This window comes from Bombina bombina, chromosome 5 (assembly GCF_027579735.1).
Source record: "Bombina bombina isolate aBomBom1 chromosome 5, aBomBom1.pri, whole genome shotgun sequence".
In the NCBI taxonomy this organism is placed as follows: Eukaryota; Metazoa; Chordata; class Amphibia; order Anura; family Bombinatoridae; genus Bombina; species Bombina bombina.
The window spans coordinates 207,510,299-207,534,472 of NC_069503.1; the positions used below are offsets into that span (position 1 = coordinate 207,510,299).

The following is a 24,174-nucleotide window of genomic DNA, read 5'->3' on the forward strand; positions in this document are numbered from 1 at the left end:
AATACGGCGAGCAATAGGCGTGCCGTATTCAGCATTGCAGCAGCAGCTCACAAGAGCTGCTGGTGCAACACCGCCCCCTGCAGACTCACAGCCAATAGGCCGCCAGCAATCAATCAACCCGATCGTACTTGATCGAGTTGATTTCCGGCGATGTCTGTCCGCCTGCTCAGAGCAGGAGGACAGGTTATGGAGCAGCGGTCTTTGTGACCGCTGCTTCATAACTGTTGTTTCTGGCGAGCCTGCAGGCTCGCCAGAAACACGGGGCATCAAGCTCCATTCGGAGCTTGATACATATGCCCCATATGCCAACATTTTTGGAGGAGCCAATCCAGGCTTGAATCTGCAGCAGACAAGGCTACTCAAAATTATAGTGTTAGTATAAAGTGTTTTTCATTTTTTTTATAAAGCCAATATGTTAGCAGCTTTAACCCTAATAAGTCTGCAGTGTGGTTAGCCTTGTGAGAATTAGGAAAGCCAAAATTTTCAGAGCCAAACTATGAGGAAAGGGGGTAAAATAAATAACGGAAATATATTTCATAACTAAACCTCTTATATTAAAATTTCAAGGTGTTTATTATTGCCTGTTTAATCTTGCAGGCTAATACAGTTTTGGAGCTGAGTTTCAAGATAATATTTATTTCCCTTTAATGTGTTCCCAATAGTACATTTTATCTACTGGAGTACATTAAATTGTTTACAAATAGCTCCTTCACATTTATTTTCTCATTAAAAAATAAAATAAATGTATATATATATATATATATATATATATATATATATATATATATATATATATATACTGTATATATATATGGATAAAAGTGAGTGTCTGCGCCTTCCTTCAGAAGCAGAGTCATAAACAGACATAGATGGTATGATAAATATATATATATATAGTATGGGGTACAAAACCCCTATCTAGTATGGGGTACAAAACCCCTATCGACACACACTTACTTCTAAAAACCTCAATCAATATGAGGTAAGTAGCCCCTGTATACAACTAAGCCCAACTTGCTGATGTCTCCAGGCTTTATGGTGGTAGAGAGCCAGAAGGGATATTCAGCAGTGCAGATCGTGAAGTATGGTAGTTCGGCTTCCTCGGTATATATCCTTACTTCGTCTCAGTCCATGAGGGTAAGTATATGTGGAAGAAACAGATTACCCAAAGTAGTGAAGTAAGTTTCATTTCAAACAACTGAAACACACAGGTAAAAGAATTCCACTCACAAATTAGACCTCAATCAAATGAGGTAAGGAAAAAGCATAAAATAGCATAAAATAGAGACAATGTCCCACAGAATAAAAGCGGCACCGAGGAGGATACCAGTACAGGAATTGAAGTCAGTCGATATACATTAGTACAACGTCCCTGGCGCGTTTCAAAGTTTCCTTCTTCCTCAGAGGGATGAGGATATTTTATGCTATTTTATGCTTTTTCCTTACCTCATTTGATTGAGGTCTGATTTGTGAGTGGAATTCTTTTACCTGTGTGTTTCAGTTGTTTGAAATGAAACTTACTTCACTATTTTGGGTAATCTGTTTCTTCCACATATACTTACCCTCACGGATTGAGACAAAGTAAGGATATATACAGAGGAAGCCGAACTACCATACTTCAGGATCTGCACTGCTGAATATCCCTTCTGGCTCTCTACCACCATACAGCCTGGAGACATCAGCAAGTTGGGCTTAGTTTTATACGGCGGCTACTTACCTCATATTGATTGAGGTTTTTAGAAGTAAGTGTGTGGCGATAGGGGTTTTGTACCCCATATTATATATAAATATATATATTTTTATCATACCATCTATATCTGTTTATGCCTCTACTTCTGAAGGAAGGCGCAGACACTCAGTCTTTTGTCCATATCTTTTAACCTAGTGAAGATTTTTGGTGATTCTTCACATATATTTTGTCTCTGCTGCCTCCTTTTAGATTTACCAAATCCTGTGGATTCATGGACCTTTTATTAATTATGATATATTTTTAGTTTAAATATTATTAATATTATTTTTATATTCTGACCACATTTAGTATTTTGTGCTTTGTTGTTACTATTTGTATTTTATCTGTGGAGTTTCTTATATTCATATCAATATTACTACAGAAACTACAGAAGTTTGGTTCATGTTTTATAATATACATACCATTTGGGTGTAGTGTGATAGCGCAGAAAAACATTCTCTTGTTTGTATATATATATATATATATTATATATATATATATATATATATATATATATACATACATACATATATATATACACACAGTATACATACATACATACATACATATACACATTGAAGCCCTTACCAGTCAAGCAAATTGTCAAACACCATATGCCTTTTAATATTTTTAAAAACTCTTTATTAAATTTAATATGATATATTTTTATTTCAAATGTATTTATGTGTGTAATACTTATTTTTAATGTGATTTTGATGTGTTTTTTTTGTTTAACCCTTACAGGTCTGAAGTCCTGCTAAATATTCTAGAACAGTTTCCCTCTCACTGGAGTACAAACTATTACTTTCAACCTGTAATACCAGCGCAAATTAGCGTGGTCGCAATATCCAATGAAAGCATAAGCTTCACTTGAGCGAAGTTGGGCACGCTAACCCTTCTCTGGTTTGCTCACTTTACCATTGACTCATAATATCAAAGTTGTGCGCTCATGGAAGTGCAGTCAAGCGATATTGGTTATCACGCCTGCGCTATCATTAGCACACCACTTGTTATCTGACCTAAAATGTTTAGAACTGTTTTTTAGGATTGGCATACTTTTATCCAAATACTTTTTTTTCACTCACTGTTCACTTTACAGTTTACAAAGTTTCTGTTATTCTGTCACGCCATATAAATTGTTATTCATAGAAAGTAGAACACCTGCAGAATAGACAATGCATAGCTATTATTGGTGGTGCCACCAAAAGTGGATTTAGCAGCAGTAGGTCTAATATTTTATGGGCCATGATTTACTGATAAAGGGAACTTTAAGTCATAATTCCTGTTTGACAATGAATGTATTCTAAATTGGTTTTGAAGTATGAAATATAATCTAATCTCTACTTACAAGGCATTTTACAGTTGTCCTATTAAACAGTTTGACATCACTAATAGAGAAGAAAAAAAATAATGGTCATAAATCCCCACTACACAGTGATTTCGATCTTCTCTTTGATATAATTGTTCTGGTTTCTACAAAGCAATAGAACAAAACTACGGAACTCAATTGCTAAGGACCTTGAACTTCATATTTGGATTTCAGTGTAGGTCTCAAGAGAAAAAAAAGGCTATTTCAATTGTAGAGATTAATATGTTGTCACAAGTTTCCCTACCAGTGTTTTACAGCTATCACAAGCATATGCAATTCTTAACTGCAGCACAGAGAGGACATCTAGTATGAAAATTAAAGGGACATGAAACTTATTTTCAGGTTTATGATAATCAAAAAAATTTTAGTTCCATATACAAAGAGAGTATTTCAAAGTGTAGTAAAGTACATTTTTAAAAAAATTAAATGGACGTTCCTGTGGTGAATAAACTAACTCTTTCTGGAGGAGTTGTCCCTGTCAGCCAATGAGCTGTAGGTATCAGGACTTACATGTTCACAATCATATACTTCCTGTTAGTTTCACTTTAAATATAAACAGTTTTTACTTACACTAAAGTCAAAATGTCATTTTCATGATTCAGATAAACAATGCAATTTAAGAAAAAATGTCCAATTTACTTATATTTTCAAATTTGTTTTGTTTTCTTGGTATCTTCTGTTGAATTGTAAACGTGTTACGCTTGTTAAGTGCATGCTGCTGAGATCCTGTGAGCCTACATTGGTTTGCTCTTCATAGGATACCAAGAGAACAAAGCAAATTTGAAAATATAAGTAAGTTGGACATTTTTTTCTTAAATTGCATGGTCTATCTGAATCAAGAAAGGTCAATTTTGACTTTAGTGTCCCTTTAAACCTTTTATCTGTTGCTCTTTCATATTCATAAAAAACTTGTATAAGATGTCATGATAGGGAAAATGAACAAGGATGTAAAATGCATTCCTTATTTATTTTTCCTGCTTCGTTTGTATTTTATCTTAGCTCTCCTCCCTCCCGAGATGCTGGCATTTCTCAATCATACTTAACCTCTTAAGGACATATGACGGAATTTTTCCGTCATAAAACAATTGAGCAAACTGAAAGCTGTGTCCTTAAAGGGTTAAAGGCACATGAAACCCAACATTTTTGTTTCATGATTCAGACAGAGCATACAATTAAAAAAAACAAAAAACTTTCTAATTTAATTCTATTATCAAAGTTGCTTTGTTCTCATGTTACACTTTGTTAAAGAGATATATAGATATGTAGCGTGCACATGACAGGAAATAGTGCTGCCATCTAGTGCTCTAGCAATTGTATAACATTGTTGCAAAACTGTTGCCATATGGTGCTGCCGACACGTGCACACTCCTGAACTAACCTTCCTGCTTTCCAACAAAAGATAAGAAACCAAGAAAATGTGAAATTAGAAGTAAATTTGAAAGTTGTTTAAAATATTATGTTTTATCTGAATCATGAAAGAAAAATGTGGTGTTTTATGGGGCTTTATGTCCCTTTAACCCTTTGGCTGCTAAGCCATTTCCCACCTGGGTGCTAATATTTTCTTTGAATTTTTTTATTTTTGAATGTTTTTTTTTTTTAACTTTTTTTTTTTTTTACAGACCCCCAAGACTTACACTGTTGGAAAGGTTAGGCGATTACCTTTCCAACAGTGGTTCTTGGGAGTCTGTAGCTGCTTAGATGCCTGAGATACAGGCTTCTAAGCATTATGCCCCCTCCTCCTATACTTAACATTGTTAAGTATAAATAAAGTTGCGCGGTGACGTCATCACGTAATTGCGCGTGACGTCACCACGCATCACGTGAAGCCCCGGCAATGCCTGTCACTCTACAGGGATAGCAGCAGTAAGGAGCCCCCAGATCTCCCTTAAGGTGGGAGAGTGCTCATGACGGCTCTGAGCCGTCATGAGCACCAGAGTGAGAAACTCTGTGATGGCTCAGAGCCGTCATTAACACTCAAAGGGTTAAATATAGTGAACTTTATCTAAACCTGCAAAACTCTACACAGTGATTGGTTAGATCAGAACACAAGCTCATTTACAATAGTTACAAATCAGGGGCGTGATCTGATATACGGCGTAGTTTTCGGCGCAAGCGAGGGAACCTGCGCCGCCCGTAGTTTCACCTCGCACATCAGAGTATTACATATACGCCGCCGGAAGTTGCTAAAGTGCCGTAAGTCGGACAAACTAGCGATGTCCGGAAATGAGCGTAACTACAAATTTCTGGTGTCGCTAGTGACTTACGGCACTTTAGAAACTGCCTGCGCCTAAAAAAACTAACTAAAGTATTAAGTCTCCCGTAACTGTCTAACACGCCTCCCAAAAATCAGCCCGACACGTATACCCCTATATACGCAATCCCCCTCTCACTCCTAATAATAAATGTATTAACCCCTAGACCAACAACCCCCCACAACGCAATAAGCCTAATTATTAACCCCTAAACCACCATAGACCACCCCGCAATAAACCTATCCTAGTATTAACCCCTAAACCGCCGCTCCCGGAGCCCAACGCCACCTACATTATATGTATTTACCCCTAAACCACCGCTCCCGGACCCCGCCGCACCTAAATAAAGTGTTTAACCCCTAAACCGCCGCTCCCGGACCCCACCACCACCTACATTAAATATATTAACCCCTAATCTGACCCCCCTACACCGCCGCGACCTACATTAAATATATTACCCTCTAAACCTAAGTCTAACCCTAACACCCCCTAACTTAATTATTATTTAAATAGATCTAAATAATATTAATATTATTAACTAAATTAATCCTATTTAAAACTAAATACTTACCTATAAAATAAACCCTAAGATAGCTACAATATAATTAATAATTACATGGTAGCTATTTTAGGATTTATATTTATTTTACAGGTAACTTTGTATTTATTTTAGCTAGGTACAATAGCTATTAAATAGTTAATAACTATTTAATAGCTACCTAGTTAAAATAATTACAAAATTACCTGTAAAATAAATCCTAACCTAAGTTACAAATACACCTAACACTACACTATAAATAAATTAATTAAATAAATTAACTACAATTATCTAAAATAAAATACAATTAAATAAACTAAATTACAAAAACAAACACTAAATTAAAAAAAATTAAAAAATATTTTAGTTTAATCTAATTACACCTAATCTAAGCACCATAATAAAATAAAAAAGCCCCCCAAAATAATAAAATTTCCCTACCCTAAGCTAAATTACAAATAGCCCTTAAAAGGGCCTTTTGCGGGGCATTGCCCCAAAGTAATCAGCTCTTTTACCAGCCCTTAAAAGGGCTTTTTGCGGGGCATTGCCCCAAAGTAATCAGCTCTTTTACCTGTAAAAAAAAGAAATACAATACCCCCCCATCATTACAACCCACCACACACACACCCGTACTCTAAAACCCACCCGATCCCCCCTTAAAAAAACCTAACACTACCCCATTGAAGATCACCCTACCTTGAGCCGTCTTCACCCAGCCGGGCACCACTGGTCATCCGATGGGGCAGAAGAGGACATCCGGACCGGCAGAAGTCTTCATCCTATCCGGGCAGAAGAGGACATCCGGAGCGAGAGACATCTTCATCCAAGCAGCATCTTCTATCTTCATCCATCCAACGAGGAACGGCTCCATCTTGAAGACCTCCGGCGCGGAACATCCTTCTCGGCCGACGGACTAACGATGAATGAATATTTCTTTAAATGACGTCATCCAAGATGGCGTCCCTCGAATTCCGATTGGCTGATAGGATTCTATCAGCCAATCGGAATTAAGGTAGGAAAAATCCGATTGGTTGATTTAATCAGCCAATCGGATTGAAGGATGAATGGATAGGATGAAGACTTCTGCCGGTCCGGATGTCCTCTTCTGCCCCATCGGATGACCAGTGGTGCCCGGCTGGGTGAAGACGGCTCAAGGTAGGGTGATCTTCAATGGGGTATTGTTAGGTTTTTTTAAGGGGGGATTGGGTGGGTTTTAGAGTAGGGGTGTGTGGGTGGTGGGTTGTAATGTTAGGGGGGTATTGTATTTCTTTTTTTTACAGGTAAAAGAGCTGATTACTTTGGGGCAATGCCCCACAAAAAGCCCTTTTAAGGGCTGGTAAAAGAGCTGATTACTTTGGGGCAATGCCCCGCAAAAGGCCCTTTTAAGGGCTATTTGTAATTTAGTTTAGGGTAGGCAAATTTTATTATTTTGGGGGGCTTTTTATTTTATTAGGGGGCTTAGATTAGGTGTAATTAGATTAAACTTTTTGTAATATTTTTTTATTTTTTGTAATTTAGTGGGGTTTTTTTTGTAATATAGTTTAGTTTAATTTTATTTTATTTTAGATAATTGTAGTTAATTTATTTAATTAATTTATTGATAGTGTAGTGTTAGGTGTATTTGTAACTTAGGTTAGGATTTATTTTACAGGTAATTTTGTAATTATTTTAACTAGGTAGCTATTAAATAGTTATTAACTATTTAATATATATTGTACCTAGCTAAAATAAATACAAAGTTACCTGTAAAATAAATATAAATCCTAAAATAGCTACAATTATATTGTAGCTATCTTAGGGTTTATTTTATAGGTAAGTATTTAGTTTTAAATAGGAATAATTTAGTTAATAATATTAATATTATTTAGATTTATTTAAATAATAATTAAGTTAGGGGTGTTAGGGTTAGACTTAGGTTTAGGGGGTAATACATTTAATGTAGGTGGCGGCGGTGTAGGGGGGTCAGATTAGGGGTTAATATATTTAATGTAGGTGGCGGAGGTGTAGGGGGGTCAGATTAGGGGTTAATATATTTAATGTAGGTGGCGGCGGTGTAGGGGGGTCAGATTAGGGGTTAATAAATTTAATGTAGGTGGCGGCAAGGTCCGGTAGCGGCGGTTTAGGGGTTAAACACTTTATTTAGTGGAGGCGGGGTCCGGGAGCGGCGGTTTAGGGGTTAAACACTTTAAAAGGTATTGCGGTGGGGGATTGCGGTTGACAGGTAGATAGACATTGCGCATGCGTTAGGTGTTAGGTTTTTTTTTGTAGGCATTTTAGGGAGTTACGGTGCTCCCATACTCAGCGCAAGGCCTACTACGGCTGCTTTTTATGGCGAGGTAAAAATGGAGTAAGTTTTCTCCATTTTCGCCACGTAAGGCCTTGTGCTGGATATTGGATACCAAATTGCGCAGGTTTTATATGTTAATCTATGGGGGAAAAAACTACGTCCGACGGGTGAAATATACGTGCCGCATTTATATGCGGCGCTGTATATAGGATACCAAACCCGCGCAAAAAAACGGCGTCGCCGGCTTTTGCGGGAGACGCTGCATATTGGAGGGGCCCCAGATTTTTCAAGAGGTGCATCCATATACTGGTCTTGATTTGCAAAACCATTCCAGTTGTGCAAACAAAATGACAAGATAAGATCATTTTAAAACATTTTCCAAAGCAGGGCTTAATTGCTGATATATGCTAGGTGTTGAATATCCCTTTAATGTGTTTATAGGATCAGTAACATAAATCATCTAAAAAGATCATTACTTTACTGTCCCTTGTTTCAATCATATTTGTAGAACCCAAACTCTCAAATGTTTCAACAGGCAAACATCTATCTCAGCCGGGTTACCCCCCCCCCCCCCCAATTAAAATTTTAAAAGAAACTTCATTCAGTTGGCTAGATCTTTGTTAGATCAGGTTTTATCAATTGTTGTTTTCATTAGATCTATAGATCTAGCATACAAGGGCAGTGTTAACAATTATTTGGAGGGGGGCTAACCCATCATCAACCCCCCTTATCAAAAAACTGGAAAAAACAAATAAAAAACATTTTATTTAATTTGAAAGATACTTGTTAGATCAGGTATGATCAGTCATATGTTTTGTTAGATCTAGCATAATTACAGAGATATTTGGTATTACATTAGGGGGGGTGGCCCCCCAAATCAAAATTTCAGTAAAAAAAATATTCATGCTAATAGATATTTGTTAGATCAGGTTTGATCAATTGTTTATTATGTTAGAGCTAACAAGCTAAAACTGGTATTAACAATTATTTGGAGGGGGCTAACCCAACATCAGCCCCCCTTTATCAAAAAATTGGACACATTTTTATGTAATTTGAAAGATACTTGTTAGATAAGGTATGATCAGTCATTTGTTTTGTTAGATCTAACATAATTACAGAGATATTACATACTAAATTGGGGGGGGGGGGGGGAGAGAGGCTGATAGATATTTGTTAGATCCGTTTAGTTTAAGTGTTTAAAGTGTTAGATCTAATTTGCAAAAGGTGGTATTAATAATCATATCATGGGAGCTTCGGCATGCTAAACTTAGCCAGCCATTACCACAAACCAACACTAGCAATTAGCGCTGGTTAGTTTTATAAATGTACCCCAAATGCCCGCAAAATACAGTGTAGTGTATTTTATTAAAAAATATATAGATAGCAGAATCTTTATTTTTTAAATAAAATAACTGCACTATAGTATAGTATTTTGGGGATAAAGTTGGCGGGTGTGGGGTGTTAGAAAACAAAAACAGCACTAAAAAGTTCCTTTACATTGCAGTCTATGGAAACTGTGTGTTACCAGTAAATATATACAGTATGTCTATGCTTATATACATATATATTTATGTGTTAGTGTGTGTATATATACATTTTAACACATAAAAATACATTTATATAAGCATATAAATATATATTTCTATTTGCTGCAATCGCTGAGCTACTTACCCCCATCACTGCGCTTAGGTTCTGAATATTATCTTGCGCTGGTATTACACACTGGAGCGCAAATATCGATTTCACTAAATTGATATTTAGCGCTCCATTTGTAATCTGGCCCTTAATACCTAATATCTCTGCATATATGTTACATCTAACAAAACAATCGAAACAGCCAATAGAATGCGAGCTCAATCTGATTGGCTGATCGGATTAGCCAATCGGATTGAACTTGAATCTGATTGGCTGATTCCATCAGCCAATCAGAATTTTCCTACCTTAATTCCGATTGGCTGATAGAATCCTATCAGCCAATCGGAATTCGATGGACGCCATCATGGATGACGTCATTTAAAGGAACCGTCATTCGGCGAGTAGGCATCGGTAGAAGAGGATGTTCCGCGTCGGCTGGAAGATGATGGCTCTGGAAGAAAGAAGATTGAAGATGCTGCTTCATAGAAGACTTCATCCCGATGATGGACTTCTTCAGCGCCCGCTTGGATCCAGACTTCAGCCCGAGGATGGATGTCACTCTTCAGCCCCCCGCTTGGGCTTGGATCAAGACATCGGAGGCTCTTCTGGACAGATCGGGACCCGGTGTGGTGAAGACAAGGTAGGGAGATCTTCAGGGGCTTAGTGTTAGGTTTATTTAAGGGGGGTTTGGGTTAGATTAGGGGTATGTGGGTGGTGGGTTGTAATGTTGGGGGGGGGTATTGTATGTTTTTTTTTTACAGGCAAAAGAGCTGAATTCTTTGGGGCATGCCCCGCAAATGGCCCTTTTCAGGGCTGGTAAGGTAAAAGAGCTTTTCTATTTTAATTTTAGAATAGGGTAGGGCATTTTTTTATTTTGGGGGGCTTTGTTATTTTATTAGGGGGCTTAGAGTAGGTGTAATTAGTTTAAAATTGTTGTAATATTTTTCTAATGTTTGTAAATATTTTTTTTATTTTTTGTAACTTAGTTCTTTTTTATTTTTTGTACTTTAGTTAGTTTATTTCATTGTATTTATTTGTAGGTATTGTATTTAATTAATTTATTGATAGTGTAGTGTTAGGTTTAATTGTAGATAATTGTAGGTATTTTATTTAATTAATTTATTGATAGTGTAGTGTTAGGTTTAATTGTAACTTAGGTTAGGATTTATTTTACAGGTAATTTTGTAATTATTTTAACTAGGTAGCTATTAAATAGTTATTAACTATTTAATAGCTATTGTACCTGGTTAAAATAAATACAAAGTTGCCTGTAAAATAAATATTAATCCTAAAATAGCTACAATATAATTATAATTTATATTGTAGCTATATTAGGGTTTATTTTACAGGTAAGTATTTAGATTTAAATAGGAATAATTTATTTAATAAGAGTTAATTTATTTTGTTAGAATAAAATTATATTTAATTTAGGGGGGTGTTAGGGTTAGAATTAGCTTTAGGGGTTAAAAAATTTATTAGAGTAGCGGTGAGCTCCGATCGGCAGATTAGGGGTTAATACTATTGAAGTTAGGTGTCGGCGATGTTAGGGAGGGCAGATTAGGGGTTAATACTATTTATTATAGGGTTATTGAGGCGGGAGTGAGGCGGATTAGGGGTTAATAACTTTATTATAATAGCGGCGCGGTCCGGTCGGCAGATTAGGGGTTAATAAGTGTAGGTAGGTAGCGGCGACGTTGGGGGCGGCATATTAGGGGTTAATAAATATAATATAGGGGTCGGCGGTGTTAGGGGCAGCAGATTAGGGGTTCATAGGGATAACGTAGGTGGCAGCGGTGTGCGGTCGGCAGATTAGGGGTTAATAATAAAATGCAGGAGTCAGCGATAGCGGGGGCGGCAGATTAGGGGTTAATAAATATAATATAGGGGTCGGCGGTGTTAGGGGCAGCAGATTAGGGGTATAATGTAGCTTGCGGCGGTGTACGGAGCGGCTGATTAGGGGTTAATAATAATATGCAGGGGTCAGCGATAGTGGGGGCGGCAGATTAGGGGTTAATAAGTGTAAGGTTAGGGGTGTTTAGACTCGGGGTACATGTTAGAGTGTTAGGTGCAGACTTAGGAAGTGTTTCCCCATAGGAAACAATGTAGCTGCGTTAGGAGCTGAACGCTGCTTTTTTTCAGGTGTTAGGTTTTTTTTCAGCTCAAACAGCCCCATTGTTTCCTATGGGGGAATCGTGCACAAGTACGTATTTGAAGCTGGCCGCGTCCGTAAGCAACGCTGGTATCTAGAGTTGCAGTGGCGGTAAATTATGCTCTACGCTCCCTTTTTGGAGCCTAACGCAGCCCTTCTGTGAACTCTAAATACCAGCGGTATTTAAAAGGTGCGGGAGAAAAAAAGCACGCGTAGCTAACGCACCCCTTTGGCCGCAGAACTCTAAATCTAGCCGTTAGTGATTTAAATATATTACAGTTTCTGATTTTTTTTTTTTGCTAAAGGGCTTAAAGAGACATACATATGCAAGAAAACTGTAAAATGTTAAAGCATTTTCTTATTGCTCATGCTCACATATAGCTAGGTGTTTAACCCTGCAACTGTGTTAAACACATAGTTAAAGTCAGCTCCAGAGCAGCAATGCATTACTGGGAGATAGCTGAATTTATCTGATGACTCAATTACAAGAGGCATATGTGCTTATCCACCAATCCCAGTTAGCTCATATTAGTGACTTGCTGCTCCTGAGCCTACTTAGGTATGCTTTTCAACAAAAGAATTAAAAGGAAACAAAGTAAATTAAAAAGTCTCCTAAAATTGCATGCTCTGTCAATACCATAATGTTTAATCTTTACATTCATGTCCCTTTAAATATAATAATATTATTCAGGTAGAATTTGCTTCATTCTCTAGTAGAAGCAATGCATTACTGTGATCTAGATGAAAGCCAATAACAAAAGGTGCAGCTACCAATCAGCAGCTTGCGAGCCTACCTAGCTATACTTTTCAACAAATGATACAAAGATTACAAAAACAAATGAGATCATATAAATACATTGGAAAGTTATTTAAAATCACATTCTCTATCTGACTCATGAAATAAAATGTTTGGGTTTTCACTTCCTGTTAACAAAAAACAAAAAAAGAAGAAGTAGCTTTTTCTTACCCGTATTTGTAAAAATAGCAGTGGTGTATTTAGGTTTTGTGCTGCCCTAGGCCCGTGCCTTGTCGGCCTAGGCAGTAATACGCCCCTGAATAATAGTGGTCTTTTTTGAAAGCGTGAAATGTAAAATTACCTGGTTATTTTATCTGTGCAAGACATTGTTACTAGCTGCTCTCCTGACAAGACGCCGTCCCAAGTCTGCACTGCAGTCTGACATTGTATAGGAATTGTTCCTTCTCCAGACTCTATCTTAGTTCGAAGGTGACCTCGGAATTTCCTGACTATGTGCTTACACCTGTTTACTGTGGAGAAAACATCTTGTTATACACTTTTAGTATTTAAGGTCAACAAAAAAGTATAAATCAATGCAGCGGAATTTCTCGCTTGTTATAGTAAAGCCAACACAATATCACTCATAATTCATAGTTGTTTTTTTTAATCAAACCTTTTGAAATGTGAAGTTGATGCTGTCCACTGAAAGGAGCTACTTAACCCCTTAATGACCGGACCATTTTTCAATTTTCTTACCCTTAATGACAAAAGCTATTTTTACATTTTTGCGGTGTTTGTGTTTAGCTGTAATTTTCCTCTTACTCATTTACTGTACCCACACATATTATATACCGTTTTTCTCGCCATTAAATGGACTTTCTAAAGATACCATTATTTTCATCATATCTTATAATTTACTATAAAGAAAAATATAAAATATGAGGAAAAAATTGAAAAAAAACACACTTTTTCGAACTTTGACCCCCAAAATCTGTTACACATCTAAAACCACCAAAATACACCCATTCTAAATAGTTTCTAAATTTTGTCCTGAGTTTAGAAATACCCAATGTTTACATGTTCTTTGCTTTTTTTGCAAGTTATAGGGCCATAAATACAAATAGCACTTTGCTATTTCCAAACCACTTTTTTTCAAAATTAGCGCTAGTTACATTGGAACACTGATATCTTTCAGGAATCCCAAAATATACCTTGACATGCATATATTTATATTTAGAAGACATCCCAAAGCATTGATCTAGGCCCATTTTGGTATATTTCATGCCACCATTTCACCGCCAAATGCGATCAAATAAAAAAAATTGTTGAATTTTTCACAAATTTTTTCACAAACTTTAGGTTTCTCGCTGAATTTATTTACAAACAGCTTGTGCAATTATGGCATAAATGGTTGTAAATACTTCTCTGGGATCCCCTTTGTTCAGAAATAGCAGACCTATATGGCTTTGGCGTTGCTTTTTGGTAATTAGAAGGCCGCTAAATGCAGCTGCACACCACATGTGTATTATGCCCAGCAGTGAAGGGGTTAATTAGGGAGCTTGTAGGGAGCTTTTAGGTTTAATTTTAGCTTTAGTGTAGTGTAGTAGACAACCCAAATTATTGATCTAGGCCCATTTTGGTATATTTCATGCCACCATTTCACCGCCAAATACGATCAAATAAAAAAAAAACTAAAATTTTTCACAATTTTAGGTTTCTCACTGAAATGATTTACAAACAGCTTGTGCAATTATGGCACAAATGGTTGTAAATGCTTCTCTGGTATCCCCTTTGTTCAGAAATAGCAGACATATATGGCTTTGGTGTTGCTTTTTGTTAATAATAAGGCCGTTAAATACTGCTGCGCACCACACTTGTAATATGCCCAGCAGTTAAGGGGTTAATTAGGTAGCTTGTAGGGTTAATTTTTAGCTTTAGTGTAGAGATCAGCCTCCCACCTGACACATCCCACCTCCTGACCCCCCCCTGACCCCCCTCAAACAGCTCTCTTCCCTCCCCCACCTCACAATTGTCACCGCCATCTTAAGTACAGGCAGAAAGTCTGCCAGTACTGAAATAAAAATATTTTTTATTTTTTTATTTTATTTTTTCATACAGTCTGCAGTGATGGATCCCCCCTTACCCCACAACCTCCCTGATCCCCCCCCATACATCTCTCTAACCCTCCCCCTCTATCTATTTGCCGCCATCTTGGGTACTGGCAGCTGTCTGACAGTACCCTATTTGCCCCCCAAAATATTTTTTTTTTACTTTTTTTTATATGAAATATTTATTTTCTGTAGTGTAGCTGGCCCCTCTAAATAATATACATCCCTCCCCCTCCCAGATCCCTTACTAAAGAAAGGAGATCCCCTGCATCTACATTGATGCTTTTTTTTTTTTTAAAGTTGCAAGCATATTTTCCGTGCGCGCGCATGCGCGTGCACCCGCCCCCCCACGCCCCCCCCCGGCCGCAAATGCCTTCCCAGCACAAACTGCCGACAATGATAGTCCGATTGGGGAATCCACAACTAAGGTACATAGTGCCAAAAGCTCCTCCCACCCACCAACGACTTTGTTTACATCCATAGCCGATGCAGATGGGGCCACAGAGTGGCCCTTTCTGCATCGGTATGTTAAATGGGGGATTGCAGTGATGCCTCAATATTGAGGCATCACTACAATCCCTTGTAAGCAGCTGGAAGCGATCATGATCGCTTCCAGCACTTCAGACAACAGAGGACGTACCAGGTACGTCAACTGTCATTAAGGGAAGTTGTTCCTATGACGTATCTGGTACGTCCTCTGTCATTAAGGGGTTAAAGGGACACTGAACCCAAATTTTTTCTTTCGTGATTCAGATAGAGCATGCAATTTTAAGCAAATTTCTAATTTACTCCTATTATCAAATTTTCTTCAATCTCTTGGCATGTTTATTTGAAAAGCAAGAATGTAAGTTTAGATGCCGGCCCATTTTTGGTGAACAACCTGGGTTGTCCTTGCTGATTGGACAGCACCAATAAACAAGAGCTGTCCATGGTTCTGAACCAAACATTTGCTGGCTCCTTAGCTTAGATGCTTTTTCAAATAAAGATAGCAAGAGAACGAAGAAAAATTGATAATAGAAGTAAATTAGAAAGTTGCTTAAAATTGTATGCTCTATCTGAATCATGAAAGAAAAAAAAAATTGGGTTCAGTATCCCTTTAACTTGTCCAATTAAAATTATATTCCTGTATGCAGTCACAAACTACAAGTTGCCCCTTAAACTTAGACTAAGAGGTAGGCAATTGTTTATTTAAACGGACAGTGAACACCAAAAATGTTATTGTTTAAAAAGATAGATAATCCCTTTATTTACCATTCCGGAGTTTCTCGTAACCCACATTGTTATATTAATATACTTTTTACCTCTGTGACTACCTTGTATCTAAGCTTCTGCAGACTGCCTCCTTATCTCAGATCTTTTGATAGACTTTCATTTCAGGCAATTAGTACTGACTCTTAAATAATTCCACGTACATGAGCACAATGCTCTCTATATGGCACACATGAACTAGACCCCTCAAGCTGTGAAAAACTGTCAAATGCATTCAGATAAGAGGTGGCCTTCAGGTTTAGCTTTAAATTATAGAATACAAAGAGAACAAAGCAAATGCGATGATAAAAGTAAATTGGAAAGTTGTTTAAAAAGACATTCGCTATCTGAATCATGAAAGTTTAATTTGGACTTTACTATCCCTTTAAAGATAAGTCAACTAACCTTAATATATACTTTGATAAAGGTAAAAATGAAGATATTATGAGATATTTAGGGTGCTTTATTTGTATGCCCATTTTTTTAAATGCTAGTGTATTACTGTGAGGTTACACTTTATCCACAAATATTCCAAACCCAATACTAAAACACAGTTAAAGGGACATTATGAATAGGTAGTACTTTGTTCCATCTAAAAAAAGTATTTCAAAATGTATTACAGTTTTTTTCTTCTTTTTTTTCTTTTAGATTTGTAGAGGAGTGTCCTAATAGCTAATGAATGATGGATACCTAGGTATGCAAACACATTTCCTGCTTTAAAGGGACATTTAAGTGATGTTTATACATGCATAGTATATATATCAATCAATTATCATGTAGGTGAGCTCCATATGTATGTTACACTTTTGTTTCATTTGCATAAATTAATTTTTGACAAGTTACATTTTAACGTCCCTTTAAAATAGTCTACACATCTACAAATTCTGATGACTTTCATTGACATGAAAAAAAAATGTTGAATACAATGTCGTTTTAAGGATTTTTGAATATAATTATCTTTTAATACAGCAAGTTTCTGTCCATTGACATAAGCTTTCAGCAAAACAACAGCAAAATTGTTTTAATTAAAGGGACATTCTGGTCAACACTGAACTGCACATAGATGAATTACATCTTCAAATACAAACATATTTACAATAAATGCTTCTAATAAAAGTAAACACTTTTAGTTTTAGCATTTTTCTTTGCATATGAATTTGAAGCATAGCTGTATTCTCAGCGCACCAGCATTTTAAATGCTGTATCTGCTCTGTGAGCCAGTGGGGTTTGTATCATGTTAGCAATTATGCAAATTGATTAGCAGATGATACAAGCATCAAGCAAGTGTCATGTTTAAAATGCTGGTGCACTGAGCATATTTAAGTACAACCTTGAAAAAGATTTAGGTTTCAGAAGAAGCATTTTTTGCTAATACATGTGTATTTCAAAAAATCTTAATTTAAAAAATTAAATGCACCCATGTGCAATTCAATTTTGGCTGGTATGCCCCATATCTCTTAAAAATAGATGTTTTAAAAATGCCTGATACACAAAGGATTGTATTCTGTTCTAGTTGCACAGCTTAAAGGAACAGTCAACACAGTACATTTGCATAATCAACAAATACATGATAACAAGACAATACAATAGCACATAGGGGCTAATTTATCTAGGGCAGAATGGCCCCTAATGCCCCTGTTTCCGCACAAGTCTTAAGACCGCTGCTCCATAACTGGTCTGCTGCCTCTGAAACTTTAATTCTGACTTGAGTGTCCCTTTAACAACAATTTTTCTCTACAAAAAGTTCCATTAAAAAAAAATCGACTTGAATAGAACATAACCTTATAGCCTAGTTTCTACTAATGCAGAAGTAATTAGGAAGAAATGCAGAAATGTCAAATGGAATAAAGATTAATCTTACAATCAGAAGTGATTTCATAGGGCGAGTTGATCCGAGCATCTCCACATGGTGACGTGCTAACATACAAATGGAACATGATGTTTTCTCTCAGTCTATAGCTTCCTTCTTTTAATCGGATGAAAACCGAATGCTCCCAATCTGTTCCCTGTTTGCTATAAACAGAAAAGAACAGCATTATTACCACATTGCTACCTGCGACTGATGATTGAAAACTCACAGAGCTGAGAATTGACCAGCTAGGAATGATGAGATAATAATATGATGCTGTGCCATATGGAAAACAGTGATTTATTTACGGCAATGGATAGACATATTTATCTACGAAGTTCTGTGGAAAATGTAAATGAGACATATACATGCTAATCTTAGCAAAATTGTTAGATCTATACTTAGAGCAAAAATTATTTTCAAACAAATCTTGTTCAGCAGGAAAAAAAATCTTTTGTTTCACCTGAAATTTGTTCACTTGGTCATTTAAAATTAGTTTGTTAGCTCCAAAGCAGCAGAGGAGCAGGGAGAGAGCCTTAAAGGGATATTAAACAATCTGTTTCATTTTTGTAATAAAAAAAGCACTAAGCTGTATCTCCTACTTAGTAGAAATGATTGCAAAATGTACTATTCATCTGTTTAAATGGATTTTACCTTTTTATTTCTTTTTCCCCCTACATTTGTGCAGTGGCCTTTACTTCCTGTCACAGCCTTACAAGGAGGAGGGGCCTCTGCAGGAAGTTTTATCTTAGCCTGATGTCATAAAACTTCTAGGCTGGTTACTATTAAGTGACTAGACTAGATAACAGTGAGTCAAACATGCTCATGCATAGATCAGTCAGAATGTAAACTAAATTTATTAAGATGTCAATTCCCATATCACAGTGGGGGCAGGGTTACACTGATAATTTCTAAGAAAACTAACGGCTAGATTACGAGTTTTGCGTTAGAGGCTATGCGGTGCTAACGAGCAGTTTATGCTCACCGCTCACTTACAGACTGTGCTGGTATTACGGGTTTTTATAAACTCGGCGTTAACCGCAAAAAAGTGAGCGTAGAGCAAAATTTTGCTCCACATCTCACCTCAATACCATCGCTGCTTATGTTAGCGGTGAGCTGGCTAAACGTGCTCGTGCACGATTTCCCCATAGGAATCAATGGGGGAGAGCCGGCTGAAAAAAAACCTAACACCTGCAAAAAAGCAGCGTTTAGCTCCTAACGCAGCCCCATTGATTCCTATGGGGAAAATACATTTATGTCTACACCTAACACCCTAACATGAACCCAGAGTCTAAACACCCCTAATCTTACACTTATTAACCCTTAATCTGCCGCTCCCGAAATCGACGACAACTGCATTATATTATTAACCCCTAATCTGCCGCTCCGGACACCGCCACCACCGACATTATATGTATTAACCCCTAATCTGCTGCCCCCGAACATCGCCGACACCTACATTATAGTTATTAACCCCTAATCTGCCGTCCCCAACGTCGCTGCCACTATATTAAAGTTATTAACCCCTAAACCTAAATCTAACCCTAACACCCCATAACTTAAATAAAATTTAAATAAATTTAAATAAATATTCCTATCATTTAATAAATTATTCCTATTTAAAACTAAATACTTACCTATAAAATAAACCCTAAGCTAGCTACAATATAACTAATAGTTACATTGTATCTAGCTTAGGGTTTATTTTTATTTTACAGGCAAGTTTGTATTTATTTTAACTAGGTAGAATAGTTACTAAATAGTTATTAACTATTTAATAACTAGCTAGTTAAAATAAATACAAAAGTACCTGTAAAATAAAACCTAACCTAAGTTACACTAACACCTAACACTACTCTATAATTAAATAAATTAACTAAATTAAAGGGACAGTCTACACCAGAATTTTTATTGTTTTAAAAGATAGATAATCCCTTTAGTACCCATTTCCCAGTTTTACATAACCAACACAGTTATAATGATATACTTTTAACCTCTGTGATTATCTTGTATCTAAGCCTCTGCAAACTGCCCCTTTTTTCAGTTCTTTTGACAGACTTGCAGTCTAGCCAATCAGTGCCTGCTCCCAGATAACTTCACGTGCATGAGCACAGTGTTATCTATATGAAATATGTGAACTAACACCCTCTAGTGGTGAAAAACTTTTAAAATGCAATCTGAAAGAGGTGGGCTTCAAGGTCTAAGAAATTAGCATATGAACCTCCTAGGTTAAGCTTTCAACTAAGAATACCAAGAGAACAAAGCAAAATTGGTGATAAAAGTAAATTGGAAAATTGTTTAAAATGACATGCTCTATCTGAATCATGAAAGTTTATTTTGGCCTAGACTGTCCCTTTAAATAAAATTAAATACAATTAAATTAAATTATCTAAAGTAAAAAAACCCCCACTAAATTACAGAAAATAATAAACAAATTACAAGAATTTTAAACTAATTACACCTTATCTAATCCGCCTAAAAAAATAAAATAAAAAAACCCAAAATAAAAAAAAGCCCTACCTTACACTAAATTACAAATAGCCCTTAAAAGTGTCTTTTGCATTGTCAGGGTGCCAGGAATCAGACTGAGACGAGAAGTGCAAAAATAATTACACCTTCATTAATAGCAAAAAATAATAAAAAAGTCCACAAGTAAAAAAACAAGCCAGGAGTCAAAACCAGAGCTGGTAATCAGACGAGCTGAGTCAGGAGCCAAAGCTAATAGTCAGACGAGCCGGAATCAGGAACAAGGAAAACAGCAGAGTCAGGAACAAGCCAGGGATCAGGAACCAGGAAGGACGTCAGGCAGCCAGGTAATACACAGGAATTCTCACAAACAGGTCTGAGACAACGCAAAGGCAAAGCATACTGAACAGAGGCCCTTTAAATAATAATTGATGAAATCACAATTCTGAGACTGCATCCTCTCTCATATGGATGATGCACACCAGTCTGGCCCGTCTGAGCAGCATCCCCTGCGATGCACCATAGTCAGGAAGAGGTGAGTAAAATGGCTGCCAGCAGCACATGGCAAACACAACAGGGAAAAAACCCTGACATGCGGGGCATTGCCCCAAAGTAATCAGCTCTTTTACCTGTAAAAAAAAAGTAAAAAAAAAAAAGTACAAATCACCCCTTCAACATTAAAACCCACCATCCACACAACCAACCCTACTCTAAAACCCACCCAATCCCCCCTTAAAAAAACCTAAAACTAACACCTTGAAGATCACCTTACCAGGAGACATCTTCACCCAACAGGGCCGAAGTCCTCAACAAAGCCGGGAGATGTCTTCATCCAAGCCAGGCGAAGTGGTCCTCCAGACAGGCAGAAGTCTTCATCCAGATGGCATCTTCTATCTTCATACATCCGGTGCAGAGCGGGTCATCTTCAAGACATCCGACGCGGAGCATCCTCTTCATCCGACAGCTCTTCTCGAATGAAGGTTCCTTTAAATAACGTTATCCAAGATGGCGTCCCTTCAATTCCGATTGGCTGATAGAATTCTATCAGCTAATCGTAATTAGGGTAGAAAAAATCCTATTGGCTGATGCAATCAGCCAATAGGATTGAGATGGCATTCTATTGGCTGATTGGAACAGCCAATAGAATGCGAGCTCAATCCTATTGGCTGATTGGATCAGCCAATAGGATTGAACTTCAATCCTATTGGCTGATTGCATCCTCCAATAGGATTTTTTCTACCTTAATTCCGATTGGCTGATAGAATTCTATCAGCCAATCGGAATTGAAGGGACGCCATCTTGGATGACGTCATTTAAAGGAACCTTCATTCGAGAAGAGCCGTTGGATGAAGAGGATGCTCCTCCGCGTCGGATGTCTTGAAGATGGACCCGCTCCACGCCGGATGGATGAAGATAGAAGATACCGTCTGGATGAAGACTTCTGCCCGTCTGGAGGACCACTTCGCCCGGCTTGGATGAAGACTTCTCCGGGCTTCATTGAGGACTTCGGCCCGGTTGGGTGAAGACGTCTCCCGGTAAGGTGATCTTCAAGGGGTTAGTGTTAGGTTTTTTTAAGGGGGGATTGGGTGGGTTTTAGAGTAGGGTTGGTTGTGTGGGTGGTGGGTTTTAATGTTAATGCGATGTGGGGGGGCCTTGGTTTAGGGGTTAATAGGTAGTTTATGGGTGTTAGTGTACTTTTTAGCACTTTAGGTAAGAGTTTTATGCTACGGCGTTGTAGTGTAAAACTCTTAACTACTGACTTTTAAATGCGGTACCAGTCTTGACAGGAGGGGGTCTACCTCTCACTTTTGGTCAGACTCGTAATACCGCCGCTATGCAAGTCCCATTGAAAATATAGGATACGCAATTGACGTAAGTGGATTTGCGGTATTTCCGAGTCTGGCCAAAAAAGTGAGCGGTACACCTGTACCTGCAAGACTCGTAATACCAGCGGGCGTTAAAAAGCAGCGCTGGGACTGGCCAACATTGCTTTTTAAGCCTAACGCAAGACTCGTAATCTAGCCGTAAGAAAACAAGTAAGTTGTTTGCTGTTTTTTAAACACTCTGTTTCTTTTTAGGTGGCACTGTTAAATATTAGCCAGCAGCATCACAAAAGTTTTTTTTAAATGTATTTATGTTTTATGTTTTTTTTTTGTCAAAAACTAAAATTAAGCTCCGAAACCTTTTGGCTGACACAGGACTTAATCAACTGTCAGGGATCTTGCTGGGTTGTTATTGAATAGTGTAAGTTTAAAGCCTTTCAGTTGAATGATAATTGTATTAGCCAATAAGTATGTAAGCTTCACTTTTGCTCTTGGCCAAATCTAACCTCTTTAAAAATAATATATGTATGTGTGTGTGTGTGTGTGTGTGTGTGTGTGTGTATGTGTGTGTGTATATATATATATATATATATATATATATATATATATATATATATATAATGACTATTCGCATGCCTAGTAAATATTCAGCTATTTATATGTTTTACATGTTATTATTATGTATGTCCCTATTACATTTACTCACACCATTTGGAAAGTTACAGATCTATACCACTAACAGTTCTTAGCACAAGGGCATTCCGAACACAGTGCACAAGTAAACAGCCTGAATTACTTCACCATAGGAAGCTCCAAATCTACTTTTCTATCAGGCGTTTGACTGGAGTCAGTTCAGTATACTTTTACATGAATTATGTAAACAAATATCTAAGTGTCCCTTGACTTGCACTAATCGAATTCCTCATAAAAGAAAATACACTTTCATGAACTAACCATCTGAAGATGAAAGAGTATGAAATAGCTTTGCCTTCCTCTGTTTATTGGCCACTCAGCAGCACAGAACTAATAAACAGCTTCATAAAAAAAAATTCACAGATCAGACATCTAGAGGACAGATTTGTCCCACTGCAGATCACATAACATGTTGCAGTCGTCAACAGATTTCAATTTACCTCAGATGGAGCTCCAGCTGTGTGTAAAGGAAGTGAATAAATGCTCTTCTCGCCACAATTTCTGCATGGCAGTCATTGACCACCAATCCCTGGTCATTTAGGTACTCGCCATTTATACATTTTGTGCCGGATGCCAATGCAATGACCTGGGCTTGCCTTAAATCTAAACCTGTGAAAAAAGAAAACATTGTAAATTAGAAAACAACTGTCATCTGGCTCACAAAACAGTTTTCTTCTGTTATTAAATGTACTTCTTTTCCTTGGCATCTTTTGTTGAAATTAATCTACTTTCCATGTGAGCATATTTAGGTAGGCTCAGGAATGTGCACGTGTCTTGAGCACTGTATGTCAGTAGTGCGAGCAGTAATATTTGTAGTAATGTTATACATAGAGTGGTCGATCACAATGCTTTAGAAAAACATATCTAATGATTATCATCAGAAAAACATATTTAAAGTCAATGGATATTTTTGTAGATTAATCATTTGATACTTTTTTCTTAAGGACTGAGATTGACCTCATAGTGAGAGCCGGCTCATGTCATTGTGCTGTCTGGGTACAATAATAAAATGATGCCCCACCAACTCTCTGGTTGCTACCATCCAAATCCAACAGTCTAATAGTCATCAGTGCCACCCCTGTCTAATGCCGACTGGTTCCATGGTCACACCAGATGCTATCCTCATGCTGGCCTTGTGCATATAGTGCTCAAAAATGTTCTCAATATTAAACCTTCATCAGGATACTATTGTGGATATAACTAAGCGTCAACAAATAATGTCAAGAAAAAATAAGTAAATTTGATAACAGAAGTAAATTGTAATGTTTTTAACTTGTACCTCTATCTGAATA

The 24,174-nt window shown here is 37.2% G+C and overlaps 1 protein-coding gene across 1 annotated transcript in view; it reads right to left on the bottom strand.

Annotated features, from left to right (window-relative positions):
* The window catches only part of ADARB2 (adenosine deaminase RNA specific B2 (inactive)), a 422,890-nt gene that overhangs the window by 86,866 nt on the left and 311,850 nt on the right, over positions 1 to 24,174 (bottom strand). Inside the window, exons 4-6 of the mRNA XM_053712956.1 lie at positions 23,323 to 23,491; positions 17,913 to 18,064; positions 13,057 to 13,225 (exon numbers count right to left, since the gene is read on the bottom strand). Coding sequence (XP_053568931.1) covers positions 13,057 to 13,225; positions 17,913 to 18,064; positions 23,323 to 23,491 — 490 coding nt within the window. The remainder of the gene's footprint in view (positions 1 to 13,056; positions 13,226 to 17,912; positions 18,065 to 23,322; positions 23,492 to 24,174) is intronic.